Source organism: Spodoptera frugiperda, chromosome 7 (assembly GCF_023101765.2).
Source record: "Spodoptera frugiperda isolate SF20-4 chromosome 7, AGI-APGP_CSIRO_Sfru_2.0, whole genome shotgun sequence".
Classification (NCBI taxonomy): domain Eukaryota; kingdom Metazoa; phylum Arthropoda; class Insecta; order Lepidoptera; family Noctuidae; genus Spodoptera; species Spodoptera frugiperda.
In genome coordinates, this window is record NC_064218.1 from 8,645,441 (window position 1) to 8,666,113 (window position 20,673).

The 20,673-nt window shown below is 37.8% G+C and overlaps 2 protein-coding genes across 2 annotated transcripts; one reads left to right on the top strand and one right to left on the bottom strand.

Moving 5' to 3' along the window:
• Nucleotides 1-1,203: 1,203 nt before the first annotated feature.
• LOC118266059 (putative uncharacterized protein DDB_G0282499) lies at nt 1,204-20,119 on the bottom strand. The gene is made up of 5 exons (XM_035579411.2): nt 19,980-20,119; nt 5,338-5,505; nt 4,187-5,187; nt 2,731-2,854; nt 1,204-2,397 (listed from the first exon to the last, which is right to left on the bottom strand). Exons 1-5 carry the CDS (start codon nt 19,999-20,001, stop codon nt 1,526-1,528), a joined length of 2,187 nt encoding a protein of 728 aa, XP_035435304.1. The 5' UTR covers nt 20,002-20,119; the 3' UTR covers nt 1,204-1,525.
• LOC118266061 (solute carrier family 22 member 1-like) lies at nt 16,211-18,503 on the top strand. Its single transcript, XM_035579414.2, has 3 exons — nt 16,211-16,638; nt 16,735-17,142; nt 17,598-18,503. The coding sequence occupies exons 1-3, from the start codon at nt 16,295-16,297 to the stop codon at nt 18,274-18,276; spliced, it is 1,431 nt and encodes a 476-aa protein (XP_035435307.1). The 5' UTR covers nt 16,211-16,294; the 3' UTR covers nt 18,277-18,503.
• Nucleotides 20,120-20,673: the final 554 nt, after the last annotated feature.

Below are 20,673 nucleotides of genomic sequence, written 5' to 3' on the forward strand. Positions count from 1 at the left end.
TGTTTTAAGGTAGGAAAATCGTCCAATATATTTCTCGCCTTGAGCGAGGCGAGAGCGAGTGTCAGACTCTTACTAACTAAAATCCACCCCCGTCCCTACTTCTACTTTAAGCCGGAGTCCCGGTGACTCGCTACGTAGTCCGCAGCATCAATTCCAACCACTGTGTTGTTATTGTGAAATTTTTAAAAACCGGAAGCAACTCAATATCTAACCTAACTTTGCCTAACGCGGGCATGGACTCTAAAACCTTTCGCTCGGCAGTCGCTCATACAACCATTTGACCAGCACGACGCGACGTAGCAGTTAATAGAAAATAATACTTACGAATTCTTTTTCTGCATACCTAATACATAGATAAAAACTCCTTGTAGAATAACAGGTCCAAAATTATGTTTTAGTTAAGACGAAACTATTAAACTGTAGCAACAGTCTGTGCGATACCATTAGATAGTTGATCTATTTACTATGTATTTCCATTTACTATTTCTACGTATTTGAATATGACGTCATGTTAATATCATCGTTTGATTTCCTAACGTGTGGCGCCCTGAGATCGCGGCTCACTGGCGCCTGTGGCGACCTCCCGGGTCGACAACCCTTCTGTACACCGGTGTATTTCTATGAAACATGATTGATTTACAAGTGAAGGTATTAGAGTAGTTACGATGGTATACAAGTAAACTATTTTATCAACTAATAAGCGATGAATGGAGTCGTAATGAAGTAGTCAGGTAGTCTTTGGCCCGAGACTTCAGTAGTATAAGTTCCTAATTCTTTAATTTCATGCCATTTGTCTCTCTTCCAATTCAAAACAATTTGTTTTACCATACCTGAAGGTAATCTCAACTATGTACCTAATAATTTGCTTAAAGTTTATAGTTTTTCAAAATGTAGGTAATTGGGACGAAAAATGGGTGCGTCTTTTTTACGTTGTCAACATCCCACATTAGGATTTTCTCCTGTGTCGTGGGTGCATTTATAAACATAATATTTTTGTGGCAAAGAGTTGCTCCGTGCCGGAATCGATCCTGCTACTCGTTGTACGACAGCCAGTTGCCCAGCCACCGCGCCAACCGTGCAGTATGTATTTGTACGTAGGTACATAAGTGCACCTTTGCGTGGTCCGTACGAGTGTAAGTAAATAATATGCATACCTTTTATTTATTTGTAATAAAAGTTATATAAATTAAAATGAAAGTCCCAGTTAAAATATTCATTTATTATCACACATCATGTAGAACAAACACACATCCAACCAAACTTCTATGCTAACTTAGTTCAGTAGGTATTCCTCCCTAAACATAATTCTAATTAACTTAAAATTACTATTAAATTCTCTCGTTTTTGGTTATGGTCAAGTCTAGAAATATTTATTTCATTTTAGTTTAGAGGATACTTATTCCTTACAATCTATGTATAATTGTATTTACATTAAGTACATTTAGGTAACTGCACACATAGATACATACACTTTTCTCTGTGCGAGGACAAAAATACTATTTTAGCCTGTCTTTTAGTTACCGGTTCAAGAAAAGAAATGGCGTGCCGGTCGCTCTTTAGGATAGCCATTATGGTTACTACTTTCAAAATCTTCTAGCCTAGAATTAAAGTTATTTTGTTGTATCTGTCTAGATTCTAAACTACCAACTGAAGATTGAGGAGCAGTGTATGAGGAGGGACCAGAGTAAAGAGGATTTACTGCGTATTGCTCATTTTGTTTAACTGTTGTAGGGTGTTCTACGGAGTAATCAACACTAGAAGTCATTATCTGTCCTTGATTTACCTTCTGGTCACTCTTCGTGATGTCTCTTGGAGCACCAAACTCATCTATTTGGAAAGCATTAAGGAACTTCTGCTGTTCTTTCTCATCTTCTAATTCATAACTAACTGACGGAATAAGTTGGAACGAAACTAAATTAGCCATGTTATTGTTTGTACCTTGAACCAATTTCGCGTTCTGTGAAGTATTGATCGGTGAATTACTTTGTTGGTTGCTTTGAGAATTTTGTTCAATAGTGTTGTCTTCTAATTTAGTGTAGAGGTAGTATGATTGATCTTTTTTGTATGTCAGCAATTTGTTTTCTTCTAATGGGTGTGGGATTGTACCTACAATTTTGTCCTGTAGTTGTGCCGAAATTCCATTTCCACTGTTTAATAGACTACTTAGAGTCTCTTGACTGCCAAATTGTTCAGATTCATTAGGCGGCTCGAGTTGCAGTTTGGCTGGATTTAAAGCAACAGTTTCGGCTTTAACAACTTCGAATTGTGGACTTGATTGCTTCGGGCTGTTTTGATTTGTGTTTTGTTGTAAACTGAGCATTTGTGTAGTCTGCTGTTGTATGTTGCTGGGGTTAACGAGGTTTGCCGCGCTTGGGTTGTTGAAGAGTTGAGTGACATCTGGAACAGACCATTGATATAATTGACCACTGTATAAGTTTTGAGTGTTAAGTATATTTGACTGGGTATTAGGAACTTGTAATCGTGATGAGTAAAATTCACTTTGAGTTTGTCGTAAGGGCGTGAATTGATTAGTGCGTACTTGTTGTTGTATCTGACCTCCGTCATCTGTATATTTTGCATTGGCTGTGAATTGATTGGAAAGTTGGTTAGTATTAGGTTTTAATGTTGGAATTATATTTGCGTTAGTTGCAAAGCTGTTGAGGTTGTTATTAGAGTATTGTGACGAAGTAAGCTGTGATATTTGATTCGTAATTTGTGATAGTTTCTCACTGTTTATGTTCTGGAATTGTGGTGGTGCGGATGTCGATGTGGATGATACTATCTCCTGTTGTGCTCTGTTGTTGTATTCTCGCGCTACGTTGATAGAGTCAGTCAAAAATGAGTACACGAGTGCCTGTGAATCAGAAATGTTGTTTGAGTTTTGGTTTCCAATCAATTTAGCAATTGGAATGAAATTGAACGCATTATTTTTCGCTAGCAAGTTGTTGCTCATAACTAAGTAGTTGCTGCTTCCAGTATTCAGTATTTCTAGCTTGTCATAGTCAGAATCACTTCGGTTTTTGAATAGGAATGCAGCGATTCTCTCTGGGATGGTTATTTTTATTGATACCGTGCGTTCTATTGTGTTTGGTATGCCAGTTTCCTTGAAGAAGGGCAAGTTCGCGAGTCGATTATTGTTTTGGAAAATAAAGTTTTCGTTCGGAGGTTGCAGACTAGTCGCTGGTGTTGCTACGATCCGGGAACTTTGTGAAGTGACCGTTGTGGTTTGTGTTGGAACTTGAGACGTCAAGTTTTCACCGCTATCAGGGGTTGTTCTTGACGACGAATAGTTTTCTGGGTATTCGAGGGATTTGAATTCTTTATGATATTGTGTATATTGGGGAGGAGACGCAGTTTTTAAAATATCGTCGGTATCTTTTACTATATCATTAACAGTTATGTCAAGCTTTTCTTTAGTCAGTATATCAGCGAACGTCAAATTTTGATTGTTCGTATTGATTCGAGATTGCCTGGATACAGAAAATGGAATTTGGTTTACATTTTCGGTAAAAGCTACAATAGTGGATGTGGGTATGGTTGGTGAGGCTCGTAATTGTGAACTTTGATAATAGTAGGGTTCCTGAATACTGTTTGCAGGTAAATATAGTCGAGGAAGTGTGGTCGGGTTTCGTGGTGGAGGGAGATAGAATCGAGCTGTTGATGATGTAAACGGGGACGGAGTGAGATACAAACGAGAAGCTTTCGTGGGGAGAGGAGAAGCTTGTGGTAAATTCAATCGTCCTGAAAACGTGGGACGAGTCGGCAAAGTTGTTGAAGGGGCAATGAAAATACGTGTAGTTTGTATCTCTGTGGTTTCAATCTGTTTGGCAGCAGGCGTCGGCCTAGAATACACATAAGGTTCCTCTGAATCTAATTCGGAATCCAGCTCTTGTGAGACAATTCTCTCAGTTTGAGATGAAACAGTTGGCTTTTCATAAACATATGGAGTATTTTCCTGTATGAGCCTTGCTGTAGGTGATGGAGAAGCAGGAGTTGGCGCTGAAGGCCTAGAATAAGTATATGGAGTCGGTTCTGCTATTAGTTTAGCAGCTTTGGTCGGTTTAACAATCCAAGTTTTGACTGTTATTCTAGATTTTGGCTTACCTGGTTTTGGCTCTTGTACAAGCCTACTATACGTTAAAGTTTTTGTAATAACAGTTGATGGAACGTCTTTGATTGTACTTACCAGATTTTCTTTTAATTCTCTACCAGCTGGGTTGTCTAAGTTATTTGAATATTTTGGGACAATTGTAGTCGGTGGGCTGTATGTGTATGGTTGTTTATTTTGGTTATTGTTACCATTGTTTTGGATTTTCGAAAATGGTACTTCATTGTTCGATTGAGGCAGTCTTCTAGGTTCAGAATACTGTGCACGTTGTCTGTTGTTTTGTACTCTTTGGTTCGGTTGTGTGTTACCTTGGTTGCTATTTACCACTTGTGCTGTTTGTCTCTGTGAGAAAGTGTTAGTTATTTGTGTTGGACGTGGTGCTTGTGCTTGTGCGTATCCATTATTGTTGACAAAGTTTCCATTTGAATTTTGTGTAAATCTACCAGCATGTCCGTTAGAAACTAGGTTTCCAGTTTGCGATATTTGCGTTGTTTGCACTCTGGTGTTTTGGATATTATTAACTGAGTTATAAGGTTCATTTTGTCTTTGCCTTTGAAATACTTCTGATTCTCTCTGTAGTGGAACAAAGTTTAGAGGAGCAGGAATGTATCTTGGATCTGGTGTAGATGCGGAAAATGCGTAATCGTTTTGGTTGCCTTGAATTAGATTTTGTTGGATTTGTTTTGCGGGAACATAGACGTTGTTTGGAGCCCTCTCAGGTCCAGCTAGTAGCGCTCCATTTGGGAACAGTTGGCCGAACGGTGGTTTGTACTCCTGCATTACGATGAGATTGCTCTTCATTGCGTTCTTGTCATAGGGGTTCAGCATTGGATGTGTGAGCATCTTCTTTATATCTTTCATGAGTTGTGGGCCTAGTCGAAGGTTTTCAAACTTTTCATTGTTATTGTTGAAGAACTGTTGAGAGTTCTGGCAGTCGACGTTCATCCACCAGTCGCACACGAAGACAGCTTGGTTGAATAGTGTTCCATTTGGACAGAGGAAGGATTGGAAACCGTAGGTAGATCCAACCGTGCAAACTCTAAAGACTTGACAGTTCGTTTCCAGGTCAGCGTAGTAACCTGGAATCGAGAGAGGTATATGTTTTATAAAGATAATTCGGACAAAGCTAAAGATTTGTGCTAGAAATCAAAATAGATCTTGAAAATCATAGGTTTCAAGCCAAAAACGACTTACTGGACATTTAAATAAGTACTTAATTCAGTCATTACCTGGTTCTCTACCGGCGCACGAGAAGGAGGTCCTAGGTATTGCGCCGAGGGTGGGATAGTCACTGCCCGGTTCTCCTGGAACCGCTAGCCGAATGTCCCACCCATGTCCGTTGTGATCTTGGTGCTGCCCTCTACCATTCTGGGCTTCAGCCCATGTGGTGAGGCACACTGGAAATGTATGAAAAGATGATTTAGTTAGACAGGGAAGTATTAACAAATACCTAGGATAAGGGTGCTGCATCTTTGACGCTTTCACTTAGTTTCATTAGTACGAGAATGTACACGCATCAGTTTTTCTATATTTTAGACGCTTATATCGGCTCTGAAATAAGTTTGTTCAGTCTCCAATTTAATATAATCGTATACAAAACCACGGCAACACCTAAGTACAACATAATTAGCAAATTATTACAACAAGAACTTATAAGATATACTATGTATCTAAAGATTTCTATAAATCCTTTTCACGGAAAATTAACCAAACTAACCGTAAAAAGAAAATAAAGTGATAATTAAATTGAAACCTAATTCAGACAAGGAAGGACTAATGAAGGCAATATAAAAAGAGAATGACAGTGACGGAGATTAATTGGCAAGCTCCCACTGAATGGCTGCAAGCGAGCATCTTAATTGCCTTTGAATCCTTACAGCATTAACTTAGTAGCTTTTAGATAATTAACATACGTCGTTTATGGTGAAGGCTTATTTAGGGTTGGTTCATGTCTAACTGAAAACGCGCCGCATAATATCGGTCGCGTAACGCTAAAACAGACAAATGTACCTATAGAAAAATAGATGCGAACCGACCCTTAAATATATTTACTGCCACAGTCAGAGACATTTAATGATTACTTAAACAATTTTTTAGTAATGATTTTATTTCGAAAACAGTTGCTAAGGACTGAGTTAAGTAATCATTAGGGCTGATATCGGCTCCGGAGCTGCGGACTACCTAGCGGGTTTACCGCGGCTCCGGCTCGAAAAGCAGGAGTTGATTTTTAGTCAGTAAGAGTCTGACACTCCCTCTCGCGTCGCCCAAGGCGGGAGAAGACATTGAATGAATGGAATTTCCCCCCTTAAAAATATCCGATTAATAAATATTGACCACACGAATACCAAGCCAGTTCATAATATAACACAATACATTGTTCAAAATCATCCCTATAGTTTTCAGATTGCTGCAGTATTATGTTTTATTTTCCGTTACGTTCAAACTCAATTTAGTTGAGTGTTTCCGAGGCGAACCCGTTGATATAAATACTTAGAGAGGAATACTCTCTTTGTAACTGGAGCTGCCCGTGTCGGGTATACAGCCTCTAATGAACGAAGCAGAATAATACTGCAAGGAATGAATTCTGCGCGGATATAAAAACAAATGGGTTGTGTTTTCTTTAGCAGGATTTGGTTTTTGGTGTGGAGATTGTGTATAGTATAGTTGCTGTTAAATAGCTTTTGCCTACGACTTCGTCTGGGTGGAATTAAAAGTTCTGAGAGAATTAGGGATTTTTGGAAAATAAAGATTCACGGCTCCTTCCCCTTTGGTGATGTGGTAATAGCCTATATGTTGACCAAATCATGCCATAAGTTTTCTTTAAAAATAAGTGTGTGTGCAGTTTTGACTTTCCTCCAATTTTATTTAAGGTGTTCTAAAATTATCTGCTACGCGTTTAATGGAAAGTAGTTTTATGCAGAGTAGAGTCAATGTTTATTTAACTTTTCTTTATGTTCGTACGAATTATCTTCACTATTGTAATCTTCAAACACAACACTACCTCCTAAAGCCGTGGCTGATAATTTTAGAACGCCTTATGTATAGATTGATTTGTACTATTAATTTATCGATAGCAATATTGCAAATAAGAGAGTTTGAGGACTATATTTCTGGTGGGTAATGTATCTTAGTACATTGCAAATAGTGTTGTCACATATTACAGAAAAATATGGCGCGTTTAATAGCACCTATAAGTATCTCCTTCATTGTTCCATAATCGAATTCACCCTCAATAACTTCGATCTACGTTACTGCAACACTGTAATTATCGCTTCTGATTATCTATTAACGATCTCGCGCTATCTTTAAAGCAAATCTTAATCACTAGTTACAACTATTCTCAGCTCACTTCAAAGTACTTTTTTCAACAATTGTGTCGCAAAAGTTCTATACAGGAGACAGTTCTCATTGTTTTTGTACTGTACAGTAATCTTGGGGCAAAAACTGTTCTGTTGACGTGTATTCACACGGTTCAATACTACAAGGTTGTTTGGAGCACAATGAGCGGCTGTAGATAGAACCGTATCGAAGTAAGGAGGCGGTAGCTTTCGATTGTTTGGTGAAAAAAGAGTAGTAGTTCCATCTTGTTGAGTCGTTTTTTTATTGCTTTGAAACAGTAAAAGCATGAAACGAGGCTTGCTTTGCGTTTCGTTGTGTAAGTGAGGTAGCCGTGGGCCCGATTACACACACCCCCTTCCCAATCTTTCCAATCCTCGATTCCACAACAGCCCTTAAATATACCCCCAAAAGGCTGGCAACGCACTTGTAACGCTTCTGGTGTTTCGGGTGTCCATTGGCGCCGGCGATTGCTTACCATCAGGTGACCCGTATGCTCGTTTACCGGCTTATATCATAAAAAAACAGTAGTCAAATAAAGCATACATTACAAAAATCTATTGTCCAATACTAGTCACAACTCCATACCTGGTGCCATTAAGAAATAAATAGGTAATAAAAAAAAAGAAACAGTCATTTTAAAAATCGAACCTTTTCGGTTACCATTAACTGCATTGAAACCCAGTGCTCGTATTCGGTAGACACAATTAAAACCACTCGACCAATAAGGCATTCAAGTTTAGTCCTTAAACAATCAGTTCTAAGGTCGTTTTCAATGTTATTCGAAATAGAACGAAATTGACTTTGAAACAAAAACACGAACTGTGAGTACATCATAATTACCTAGCGAACTTTGGCCAGAGTTTGATAGATCACTTTACTTTTGTTTGATTTTTATGTCAAGGTAGATTAGGTTTAAAATGCAATGATTTATGACGACTTTTTGAGTAAGTAGTCAACTCGGACCATATACCTACGGCCCATTTGGGACGAGTTACAGAATATAAAATAAAATAATATTTTTAGTGGTCAACTCGTCCCACGTCACTACCACAATGAGATAAGGTACAGTCAGTAGCAAAAATGTTAGTGTGGAAATAATAAAGTTCTATTACTTTGTTGAAAACAAAAGATTTTCTAGGAACTTCATTCTATCTATGTTATCATTTACTTCATAAGTGACCGCCATGACCATTGTTTAAGCCACACATGTTTACTATTCTTAGTAATTTTGGTTAACACATGAATTTGTGCGATTGCTAAAAAAAATTTAGGTAATAAATTATTTAACCGACACTAAAAAAGAGGTTCTTACTTCGTCAGGATTTTTTAATATGAAATAATCTATGAACAAAACTAAAGTAAAGAAAAAAACTATATTTATTTTTTAATTTTATTGTTTAAAGATCCATACAAAAAAAGTGGGACGAGTTGAACACTAAAAACTTAATTTATTTTTAATTTCCCCCAACTCATCCCAAATGGGCCGTAGGTATGTGGTCCGAGTTGACTATACTTACTCGACTTGTTCCATGTTCATATCTATTATTTTTTAATTGGTTTTTTTGATAGTTTTACTGGTTGTGAGTTCAATCAATACTCTATTTACACATTCTCATCAATAATCTGTTGATTGTACGGTTGGCGCGGTGGCTGGGCTACCGGCTGCTGTGGCGTAACGTGTAGCGGGTTTGCTTCCCGCACGGAGCAACTCTTTGTGTTAATCTATTGACTGCACGGTTTGCTGGGCCACTGGCTGTCGCGAAACATGTATTGGGTTTCCCGCACAGAACAACTCTATTTGTGATCCACAAATTATTATTTCGGGTTTGGATGTCATGTGTATGTGAACTTGTATGTTTGTAAATGCACCCACGACAGGCACGACACAGGAGAAAATGCTGTTGTGGGGCAACGTTAAAAAAAAAATATTTGAGGAACAAAAGGTGTGCTGTTTTTAATCGATTAATTGATGGATAAAATTGACACTGGATGTCTACTAGAAGATCTTATTGCCTTTTTAAGACGCGATAATAATCCAGGCTATCTATATTGGCACTTAACCATAAGTGAGTGGGACAAAAACTGTTCATCCGCGCTAAAATCTAAATGAAAGCATACATAAATAAAAAAAGAAATGTTTTATAAAGTTAAATCCTCACCACTCAAACAAATAAATACAGATTTCAGAGAAGCAATCACAAATATTGGATAACGTGGGTCATATTGAAATTGGTTTTTTATTGAGATAGCACATACCTATCTGTTAGTTGTGTATTTCATATCTTTTTTGTGATCGGTCAATTCTCTGATATACAACTTGTTTGATTCATTGCTGTACTTCCTAGTTATCTGGTGGTTTTATGTAAAAAAGTTGTTATGACTCTTTTGTTACATTGATTTTACTGGTGATTGGAACAATTGATATCTTAAATATCATAAAGGAAACTAACTAGCGGGAAAAAAGTCCAGTAATACTTTGCCCGACCCGGGAATCAAACCCGAGACCCCTTGTCCAGCAGTCGCACTTGCGACCACTCGACCAACGAGGCAGTTGTATATTCTTCTCATTCGTATCACTCTTGACAGAGTGGTCGTGGTCAACATGTAGTGTCTGTGGGTTGTGTGGCAGATGTTGCTCGCCTCACGATGTCCCGCCATCGCTCCCTGTTGGTGGTCAATCTGGTGCACTCGTGCACGGGGTCACCAACCATTGCCTTGACTTGATCGGTATAACACTTGATCAGTATATAGTTGTATATAGAATAGTATAATTATAATACTTAGGTATTGTGCTACAGAATGGTCGGTCGGCCGGCCAAACAGCCTGTGGTAGATGATGAATTGTAGTCAACATGACGTCTGACACTTTGACCATTGCAGCTGTTCTCAGTCCATTTATCTTATTTTGAAACAGTTGTCAAACGCGCTATACATTCGTAGTCACAAAATAAGTATAATTATTATTAGTTTGATGAAAATAAATCTGTTTAGGAACTACGACTCCAAAGATAGACGTTAAAATAGTAACACTACTTTTTGCGCAGGAGTTTGAAATGCAAATAAAGAAAGGAGACTGTTAAGAATATATTTCTTTTTAATATATGGCGATACATGACAAGTGACAGATGACAGAAGTCGCTCATCATAGACGATCGACGATCAAATCAACGGATGAGGTCGTAAATCCTACATCTATACTAATACTAATATACTAATACTAATACTAATACTAATATATTATAAAGCTGAAGTTGTTTTTTTGATTGTTTGTTTGTTTGAACACGCTAATCTCAGGAACTACTGGTCTGAATTGAATAAATCTTTTTGTGTTGGATAGTGCATTTATCGAGGAAGGCTATAGGCTATAAAACATCACGCTGAGGCCAATGGGAGCCGAGCAGAGCGGGTGAAACCGCGCGGAAGTAGCTAGTCGTACATATGAAGTTTACATGCGAATAAACATGGATAGAAAATACCAACGAACAATAGTTGGGTAGAAAGCCCGCCAGGCATGATCACCTCGCCTGGTTGGAGAATCCGCTTTTTCTTAGGCAACTTTACTCTCTATTTCTCTAAAGTTGAATCTATTATTAAGAAAAACACGAATTCTCACATCAACTAACCCTTTTAAACAATAAATCAATCGACTACTTTACTATGACACAATCCACATTGTGTCATAGTAAAGTTTACCACCTAAGTCTTACATGTGGAAAGCAATAAAGTATTGAGTTTGAGTTTGAGTTTGACTTATGCAACTTATGTCACAGTCTCTTCAATGGGTTTAAGAATAAATTAGAATAAATTGTACTTATACAGTTTTATAGGCCAAACTGACAAATTTAACTCGACAGTTGCCAATGTCGCTACTGTCTTCGTGAAAAAGATTTTATGTTACGTTTTTGTACGGAGTTTTCTTAGTTCCATTTTTGTCCACCTGCACATAAAAGTTGGTTGTGCCTTACTAACTGCATTCTTTTGATAGAAAGTTTAAGTTATTACCTAATGATTATCTGTTTGGTCTAATTTAAAGGTGTGACAGGTCAGTGTGTTATGAGAAAATCAAGTTTTGGATACAAACAACTTTTTTGTATATGGTGTCAATAAAGTGACAGTGAAATCGGCCCTTACTATAAATGGAATGTCATTTAGATATATCAACTCTTTAAGGGACTGCGTTGTCAATAAATATTTACGATTTAGGTAGTTCTTTTATAAAGTTTATAGGTTAAAATGATAATTAAAGACTTACGTTAGTTTATCAAACTGAAAAGAAAACAGTTCTCAAAATTACCGGTATAACGATAGGTTAGGTATTATTAGGTATTATTATAGTATTATTAGGTACACATTTTCACTTATAATATCATTGGATAGGGTCGTATTTTTATGTTACAGTGTACCAAGACCTTATGGCATCTCCTCTTTATACTTGCCCGTGTGTAAAAACTGATACTGAACTGATAGATTACAACTGAATAATTTTATAGTACCTAAATAGTAATTATAAAGAATTTACATAATTAAAATGCATTGTTCGACTCTTTACATTTGTTTTGAACCCGCCTACTCTAATTCAACGAACGAACGAACGAAAAAGCTTCCCAGATTGCATACTATAATTCTATTTATTGCGAACTTTTGTGAACAATAATGAACGAATAAAATGAAGATAAATAAATAGGTTTTGATATGAAATTAAAAATAAAGCGTTTTTTCAAGTAAGTAATTCTATTAGTAAATCAATAAACCCTACAGCCGAAAATTAAACGAAACTTCGGATTCGAAAACCGGAATAGGCCGTGGCTTCTGAGAAAAGCAAGGAAGATGAATACAAAAACGAAAAAAAAATCCACAATCCTCTCCCATATTTAATTAGCAACGACAGTTGGAAAACAATACTTAAATTCCCAATTCATTACGCAAAGAGACTGTCGTACAATTAGAAACAAAAGGTACCCACAATCGTAGGAACCGGACTAGTCGGGAACCACAGCCATAGTCCTCCATTTATCAGGCCTGCATCATATATGAGGTTCGGTCGGCCATAACTGTCAGATAACACGAATACACAGTTATTGAATTACTGGCCACACAATAAGTCATGTCGTGTGTATGGTGCAGAAGGTTGAGAGGATAGGAGTTAGTTTCGGCTCAAAATATGCAAAATATGTCTGGCTTCTTCTGACGTTTTGTCTACCCGATTTGGCTTAAGCAAAGAAGATGCACTCTGTGCATTCTGATGCGGGGCCTGGCAAAGCGGGACGCCGACCATGGTAACCCCAAACACCAGACGTGTTACAAGTGCGCTGCCGGCCTTTTATGGGTTACGAATTTGGGGATTGTTGGAGATTGGGGAATTGAAGAGATTGGGGAAAAACAGGTAACTCCAGTAACCTCAGTCACACTACAAAATACAATGCAAGTGTTGTTTGACGTCGGTTTGTCGTTTTTGTTAGTCGGTTTGCTGTGAGATCGTGGTGTCACTCACTCGTCACGAAGGTAGCCTTTCCTGCGTAAGAAAAAGTTTGAAGACATCTGTTCACTCAGAAATACTCAGAATGGAACGGAATGGATTTTCTTAGTGTATCATAGTGACACCACGTGCAGCGAGAATTAATTGCTACGGAACCCCATGGCCTGACACGCGAACTCAATTTACAGATAAGAATTGCCTATTTATAGCATCCAATTATTTTGGTTAGATCATTACACTGGCTTCTTATAAGTGAATAAATACAAGGGTGTAGGTGGGGGGTGCTAAGGGGTGTTATTCTAATAATTTTCTCATCAATATTAAAAAGAAATTGGTCACTATATTGTATTAAAAACGGGATTTTTATCATATTCAGGACTGCCTCATTGGTCGAGTGGGACTCGCAAGTGCGACTGCCCTACTAGGAGTCTCGGGTTCGATTCCCGGGTCGGGCAAAGTATTACTGGGCTTTTTAGGTTTTTCGAAAATTTCTCATAGTATATGGCAATAGGCTCACTCTCTATTACATGGGACTTATAACACAAATGGTGAAAAGTGGATGTACATTGTATAGCGGCATTACGTGTACGGCATTACGTGTAGTAATGAGCACCTCTGCCTATGCCTTCGGAGATAAAAGGCGAGACGTTGCTTTTTTACCATTGAGTTTCCTATGTTTCACAAAATTATGCATATTATTAATTAATGCGTATTGCCGTTTGTGAGTCATCTAATAAATTAATGACAAAAGAATTTCTTTAACGCAATGGACAATAAATTATCATCGATTTATCACCAGAGTTATATAACGATTAGTTCCAGTTTTATGGTGAAATTTTATGGCATTTTGAAGTCACATGGTTTGTCTATGTAGGTAGTAGGTATATGGTCATCGGTCATAAACGTGTATCTACATCTCTCAATAAAATTTCTTTAATGAACTTTCAACTGTGTTCTGTTGTAACAAGGTCTGTTATCTATTGAAGTAATCGGACTTTTTGGTTAGTATGACGTGCTGGCTGTACAAAATCAATTATCGCTACCATAAAGATACTACTGATACTATGAACTATAATGACCAGTCTAGATAGAACTTGTTAAGTGGGTGTAAAGTTCAGCTTTCTTTTGCTATAATACTTATTTTTTTAAGCTATATTGCATAGCTTCTATCGCAGACCTTGAGCGAGGAGACCGAATCCAGAAATTCCGTAACGAAAACTCCTAACGGTATTGCCAACCCTTATTTTAGAAAATTAGTAGAATACTTATGTGTCGATAATTGGTAGAAGTTGGTAGAATCCAAGATTAAAAATAGGTAGTCATCTATAACTACCTAATAGGTAGTCATCTATAATAATTTACCACTTTAATTTAATAGGTTTTTTTATATATTTTTTATGTTACAAATCTTTTCGACAAACTTTGTCAAACAATTTTCTTCCCACACAAGCTTCTCCCGTGTGATAAAAATTATCCTATCAACCAAGTCAGGTCAAACCCTGTCTGTCTGAAAATCCGTTCAGTACTTTCAGCGTGATTGACAACTAACATCAGACGTCGTGAGCATTTACCAATTACATCAAAATTGTAATAACAGACTATTTCTTATGTTACTTCACATAAAGGACAATGGGTAAATAGTATGGAAAAAACCCACAGCGTACGGAAATGAAATTATCAAGATAAATATATGAATAAAATGTGTCTACAATGTGTATGGAGAAAAATAAACTTATACATATGTAATTATTTATTCGGCGTGATCAATATCCTTAACATAATTTGCATTGAGCTGAAAATTGGCATAGACGTTATATATCATTATAACTAATATAATAACTTTGGTATAACTAATTCCAGCATCATGAAGGACTGGGATTACCATATTTATGGCACTATACACGCCGCGGGATGGGCTACAATAAATATTAACTCGTAAGAAGTACCTCTTCAGTACAACCAAGTTTTAAATGAAATCTCACCAGCTTTATGTAATTTACTTGATTTATTTGTATTTAGACGGTTTTGTTGTATAAACATGAATTACTTACTTCTCTCGCGTTGTTAATAATTGCGATTTTCAAGAAAGGGTCTGTCCGGTTTGATTTCGGAGTTGGGTAAAATATTATTAAAAATAATAGTACTTGTACAATCATACATTAACATACGGCTTTTAATTTCAGAAGAGCTATGTAGAGTATACAGTATCTTGCTAATATTATAAATGTGAAATATATATATACAAAGTATATATATATATATATATATATATTTGTTACTCAATTAGGTCAATAGAGCTAAAGGGATGGAGATGAAATACGGAACAGGTTATAATCTGGAATAACACATAGGATTTTTTATACCACGGGGCCGCAGGCGAAGCCGCTGGCAGAAGCTAGTATATACGATATAATATTCAGTTTTCAGTAGGTATGTTATGAGTCCTATGTAATAAAATGTCTAAGTGTGGGAGAGCCATGCTTCGGCACGAATGGGCCACCTCGACCGGAGTGATACCACGGCCTCACAGAAAACCGACGTGAAACAACGCTTGCGTTGTATTTCGTCGTGTGAGTCAGGTTAGCGGAAGCCCGATTTCCCTCTTCCCAATCTTCCCAATCACCGATTCCCCAACAACCCTTAAATTCCTAACCCTCAAAATTCCGGCAATGCACTTGTAACGCCTCTGGTGTTTCAGGTGTCCATGGGCGGCGGCGATTACTTACCATCAGGTGATACATCTGATAGTATACGAGCGTGTTCCTAAAAAAAAATTAGGATGCAGTAACAGTACACCAGACACGATAACAGACTCCGTGGTATTACCCTATTACCGTCTCGGGTATTAACGACTATTAGACCATCGAGGCAGTCATTACTCAATCTTTTTCTTTCCTTAAAAGCTTGTTTTAATGCTGTTTTATATTATTATTTAAAACTGACTGACTGCACGGTTCTGCCGCGCAACGTGTAGCGGTTTCAATTCCCGCACGGAGCAACCCTTTGTGTGATCCAAAAATGTTGTTTCGGGTCTAGGTGTCATGTGTATGTGAACTAGTATCTTTGTAAAGGCACCCACGACACAGGAGAATATCCTAGTGTGAGGCAACGTTTTTTTTAAAGCTATTAAATTTGTGAACATTAATTTTATGTAATAAGTTAACCAATTATCCTGATAAAACATTGTTCTGTTTAATTCTGTAGATAACATTTTAACAATGAAAGTAATAAATACTTCTTCTATTTAAACTTAAAAAATAAACTTTGGTTTGTTTATATAAGACCAATAATGTCACAAAATATTTTGACACAAATGGAAGAACGGACTGGACCAACAAGATTGCAACTAAACTGAAAGCATATCAAACAATATGAAAAAAGAATCAAAACATCCCGTGGAAAAATATTTTCACAAAATTACTAAATACCACTTATATTTCTTTACGCTTCTTTTCTTGGCGAAGATACCAGTCTTCTGGCATGTACTCAGTTTACTATTTATGACTCCACCCATGACTTATACTTGCGAGGGAAAAAATGGAACCGACGTATGTCCCTGTGCGAAACCAATATGGAATACTAGTATTTTCAGTAAAACCGTGCAAACTAAATATGACATCTATTGCGACACAAAATGGATGGTCAGTATCATGCAAAGTATGCTATTTTTTGGGACCCTGATAGGAGCATTCACATTCGGCTTCCTGTCAGACAAGTAAATATTGTTGTTTATCATAATCTGTAGAGAAATATTTTCTCTAGTGTTACTGAAAATTGCAATGTCAGTATATTGCTCTTATTTATATTACAGATACGGGCGCCTGTCTTCGTTCCTATTGAGCTGTGCTGTAGTCGGTGTAGCTGGATGTCTGGTTGCCTACATGCCCACACCTACTTTGTTTATGGTCGTTCGATGCATTGAAGGTATAGGCGTTGGAGGTGCCATTGTCACTAGCTACGTCCTCTTGGTCGAATACTGTGGGCTCAGTTACAGAGAAAGTGTGACTGCTCTGTTTCACATCCCTCTCAATGTCAGCCACATGAGTCTGGCAGGCGTATCGTACCTTATAAGAGATAGCGATACGTTCCAATTGTTTTTATCCGTGCCAGTTTTCCTGACTTTAACGTTATTCTTTTTGTGCAATGAATCTCCGAAGTGGCTGCTTGATAATAATAGAGTGGATGAAGCAGCAAAAATCATGGAAAAAATTGCGAAATTGTGAGTATTTTATATCCATACTATTATATAAATGTGAAAATGTGTATGTCTGTTTATTTGTCTGTCTTTCACGGCAAAACGGAGCATAGCAGTACAGCAATCTTGTAACGTACGTCACTCAATATATTGGCTGAAAAGACCTTTCTGCGTCAACTGATGTTCATTACTGGACAGAACTTGAAGACGCGTCGACCTGTGGTGTCGATAGCATAATACGTGTATACCTACTGAAATAAGCGCTGTTAATGAAAAAACACCCGGATATGCAATAATGCTTTAAAAATACTATAATGAATCGGGGCAGTAACAACAGAAATAAATAAAAATAAACTATACATACAATACGACCAGAATCTTAGTCTCGCTTGTAAAAATATAAAATTTGGTTGCATTATTATACTTTAAAATTATTTTAATGGATAACAATAGTAAATGTTGAAATTGTTATTTTCCAGCAACAAAGCTCCCTCGTACCACATCAGGGGTGACTTACAAGCGTACGCATCTCAACAAACTGCACTGCAAATAAAAAAAGCAAAATTCTTTCAAATATTTCAATACAGACGACTGACTATTAACCTGTGCTGTATGGCTTTCATATACTTTACATGTGGCATGGGATACTACGGAGTATCGCAGTATATAGGACAGATGAGTGGGGACATTCATTCGAACGTGGCCATGTCAGGGTCCCTTCTTATACCAGGTACATGCATTGCTGCGTACTCACTGCAGAAATTTGGACGGAGGTCTTTTTTAATGACGACTTGTTTCCTATCAGGTACACTTATGCTAATGGTAATTCTTATACCAGTAACCGCGAATATAGCGCGAGTACTGGTGGCATGTGTTGGGTGCAGTGTGTTCTTCATGTCATTCATTATTGTCTTCTTGTATGGAGTCGAATTGTTCCCCACTACTATTAGAAATTCTGTGTTAGGTTTTTTATCAGTGATGTCGCGAGTTGGTCAGATAGCTGCGCCCCCTATAAATTCTTTACCTCAGATAATTTCGGGAGCTACATTTGGTAGTATGGCTATTATTGGAGGATTCTTATGTTTGTTTCTACCTGAGACAAAGAATACAGAACTGCCCTCAACTTTGGAAGAAACGAGGAATTTATCTAATCGATGATAACGTAATTAACTATAGATAGGTACTGGTCGTTTTATGTACAGGTTATTTAGTATGCAGGTAAGAAAATGAACTCAATATAGAGACTAGCAGTTGTTGTTTTAAAAGTTTTTTAACGAAGCTATATCTTGTCTAACTTTATTGGTCGGCTCAGTAGTCAACGTCAACCAATAGCTTTTTTTTCCCCGTTCCTTCTCTTGCTTTGAGCCGGAGCCCCGGTAACCTTTTACGTTCAGCTCCGGATCAGGCATCAGCCCTACTGGGCCCCATCTGTGGTGGTCTGATGGCTCTTTGAGGCGCGCGCGGAACGCGACGCGCCGTACGGGTCTGGTTCTGGTCGGGTGGCGAGCTACCACTACTCGCCGTCCCGCACTTACGGTGGCCGGAGATCGTCACGCGATCCCCTACGCCCGGAGTGTCTTCTGCGGCGGCTGGGGCGTGAGGAGGATCGTTCCCTCACGCGCTCCGCCTCCTCCTTAGCTAGCGAGACGGCGTCCCATTCCCTCTCGCTCCGCATCATGGCCTGAACCAAAGCCGGACGCGAGAGGTCACCGTCGCCGATCACATCCCTAAGGACACGGCGGTGCTCAGCCCATGCAGGGCACACCGCTACTGTATGCTCCACCGTGTCCTCCGGGTGATCCACGCAATGCCGACACCCGGGCGTTTCCTCCCGCCGAATCCGAAACAGGAACCTACCGAAACTTCCGTGTCCGGTAAGCACCTGCGTCAGGCGGTAGGTGAGGACGCCGTGACGCCTCTCTAGCCACTCCTCAAAGAGGGGACTTACCGCTGCTATAACAGCGAGCCCAGTCATCCAATAGCTACTGTCTCTGTACTGAAATATCTTTATTTTCTTACCTGTGTACCAACTAACTTGACTGACTGTACCTCAAGGGACTGTTGGTTTCAGTTTTGTATTGTTGTTATTTATTAATTTTGATAATTTTATATACACTGCGTTTTACTATAACTTGTATTAATTGTACGGTGTAAACGGAACGCTCCCAAAAGCCGCATAAATATGATGGAAAAATATAGTTGTATTTCTAAAAAATAAGGAATTCATTTTTTTTTGTATAATAATAGTTGTAATCAACTGCTTAAGGCTGATGTTGCACGAATAACACGAAAACAATAATAATCAATCAATAAAAAAAATCATAAAATTAAAAAAAAATGTAGCGGTTTTTCGGAAGCGTTCGGTTTACACCCTTTATATAATTATTTATTTGATATAAATATTATTTATGTATTTTTGCATACAGTAGAAGCTCTTTATTCGCGGGGTATGCGTTCCGTAAATATGCCGCGAATACAGAAACCGTGAATATGGAATGGTAATTTGTATGGGGTTAAAGGGGATACGTTCCTAGATGACGAAATTAAGAAGCAAATAGTAGATAAAAAAAATGTTTAATTGAACTTTCTGATCATACAGATTGTATGATCAGATCATGTATTTTTTTAGGTTACGCACCGATATTTCGAATAAAGAAATCTTAGACCGCGAATATAGGAATTGGATCACACTTTTTCAAACCGCGAATAGTGAAAACGCGAATAAGGAGCTTCTACTGTGATTTTAGCTTTTCTAATGGTGATTATACAAATTATTGTTATATTTTTACTTTTATTTAAACACATCCTTAAAATGACATCCAACACAAAAAATAATAAGTAAAAACAACAAAAGTACTCACAAAATATCACCAAGCTCCACATATTAGGTTGAACACACACTAACACTAAACCTTAACAGATAGGCATAGAGTTTATAATGCACTGGTAGAACAAAACAAATGTGTCCACACACCTGTACACCACTGTACTATGGGCCTCACTCAGTGAATGAACTGCCTACATCTACGCACAGCTACCTTTAACCCTACCATATGCTATTGCGGCAAACTGAGAGTCGGCAACACTTGTGAATTGATGGTAATATAGATGGTGTCTTAGCAATCGTTAGCTGCTTAATGGAGTAACAATACAGTATGGAAATCACTCATATGACAATTAAACTACAAGTAGGTACTACTCGTCCACACAGAAGCATACTACAACTAAATATTTCAACGAAAACCGAAAATTAAAAAAGAAATTTAAACAAAATAAATAATTAAATTAATTAAGTATTAAATTCTGTGTGGACAGCTCCATGTTTCTTGATCAAAGAAAAGCTGTAATGTTGTAGGTTGTCTAGGAATGTTACGCATATGTGGCATGGCTGTTATAATGCCATATTTGTAGAGTGTGATCAAATTAGCTCAAAGAGATTTGCCTTTTTTGGCTTACCTACTGGGCCTAATTCGCAATTTTTTTGTATATTTCAGCAAAGATAAAAAGGTGTAGATAGCGCTCAGAAATTGGCACATTAGAAAGAAAGAAAGGAAT

What these genes read in the sequence shown, in the direction of transcription:
- LOC118266059 (XM_035579411.2), bottom strand. Translation starts at nt 20,001, where the DNA reads ATGTGGAGCTTGGTGATATTTT. An exon ending in GTGCGCCGGTAGAGAACCAG is followed by an intron (nt 5,188 to 5,337) that starts GTAATGACTGAA and finishes TCTCGATTCCAG; the next exon opens with GTTACTACGCTGACCTGGAA. An exon ending in ACAATTCCAGAACATAAACA is followed by an intron (nt 2,398 to 2,730) that starts GTGAGAAACTAT and finishes GGTCTGTTCCAG; the next exon opens with ATGTCACTCAACTCTTCAAC.
- LOC118266061 (XM_035579414.2), top strand. Translation starts at nt 16,295, where the DNA reads ATGAAAAAAGAATCAAAACATCCCGTGGAAAAATATTTTCACAAAATT. An exon ending in TTCGGCTTCCTGTCAGACAA is followed by an intron (nt 16,639 to 16,734) that starts GTAAATATTGTT and finishes TTTATATTACAG; the next exon opens with ATACGGGCGCCTGTCTTCGT. An exon ending in ATGGAAAAAATTGCGAAATT is followed by an intron (nt 17,143 to 17,597) that starts GTGAGTATTTTA and finishes GTTATTTTCCAG; the next exon opens with CAACAAAGCTCCCTCGTACC.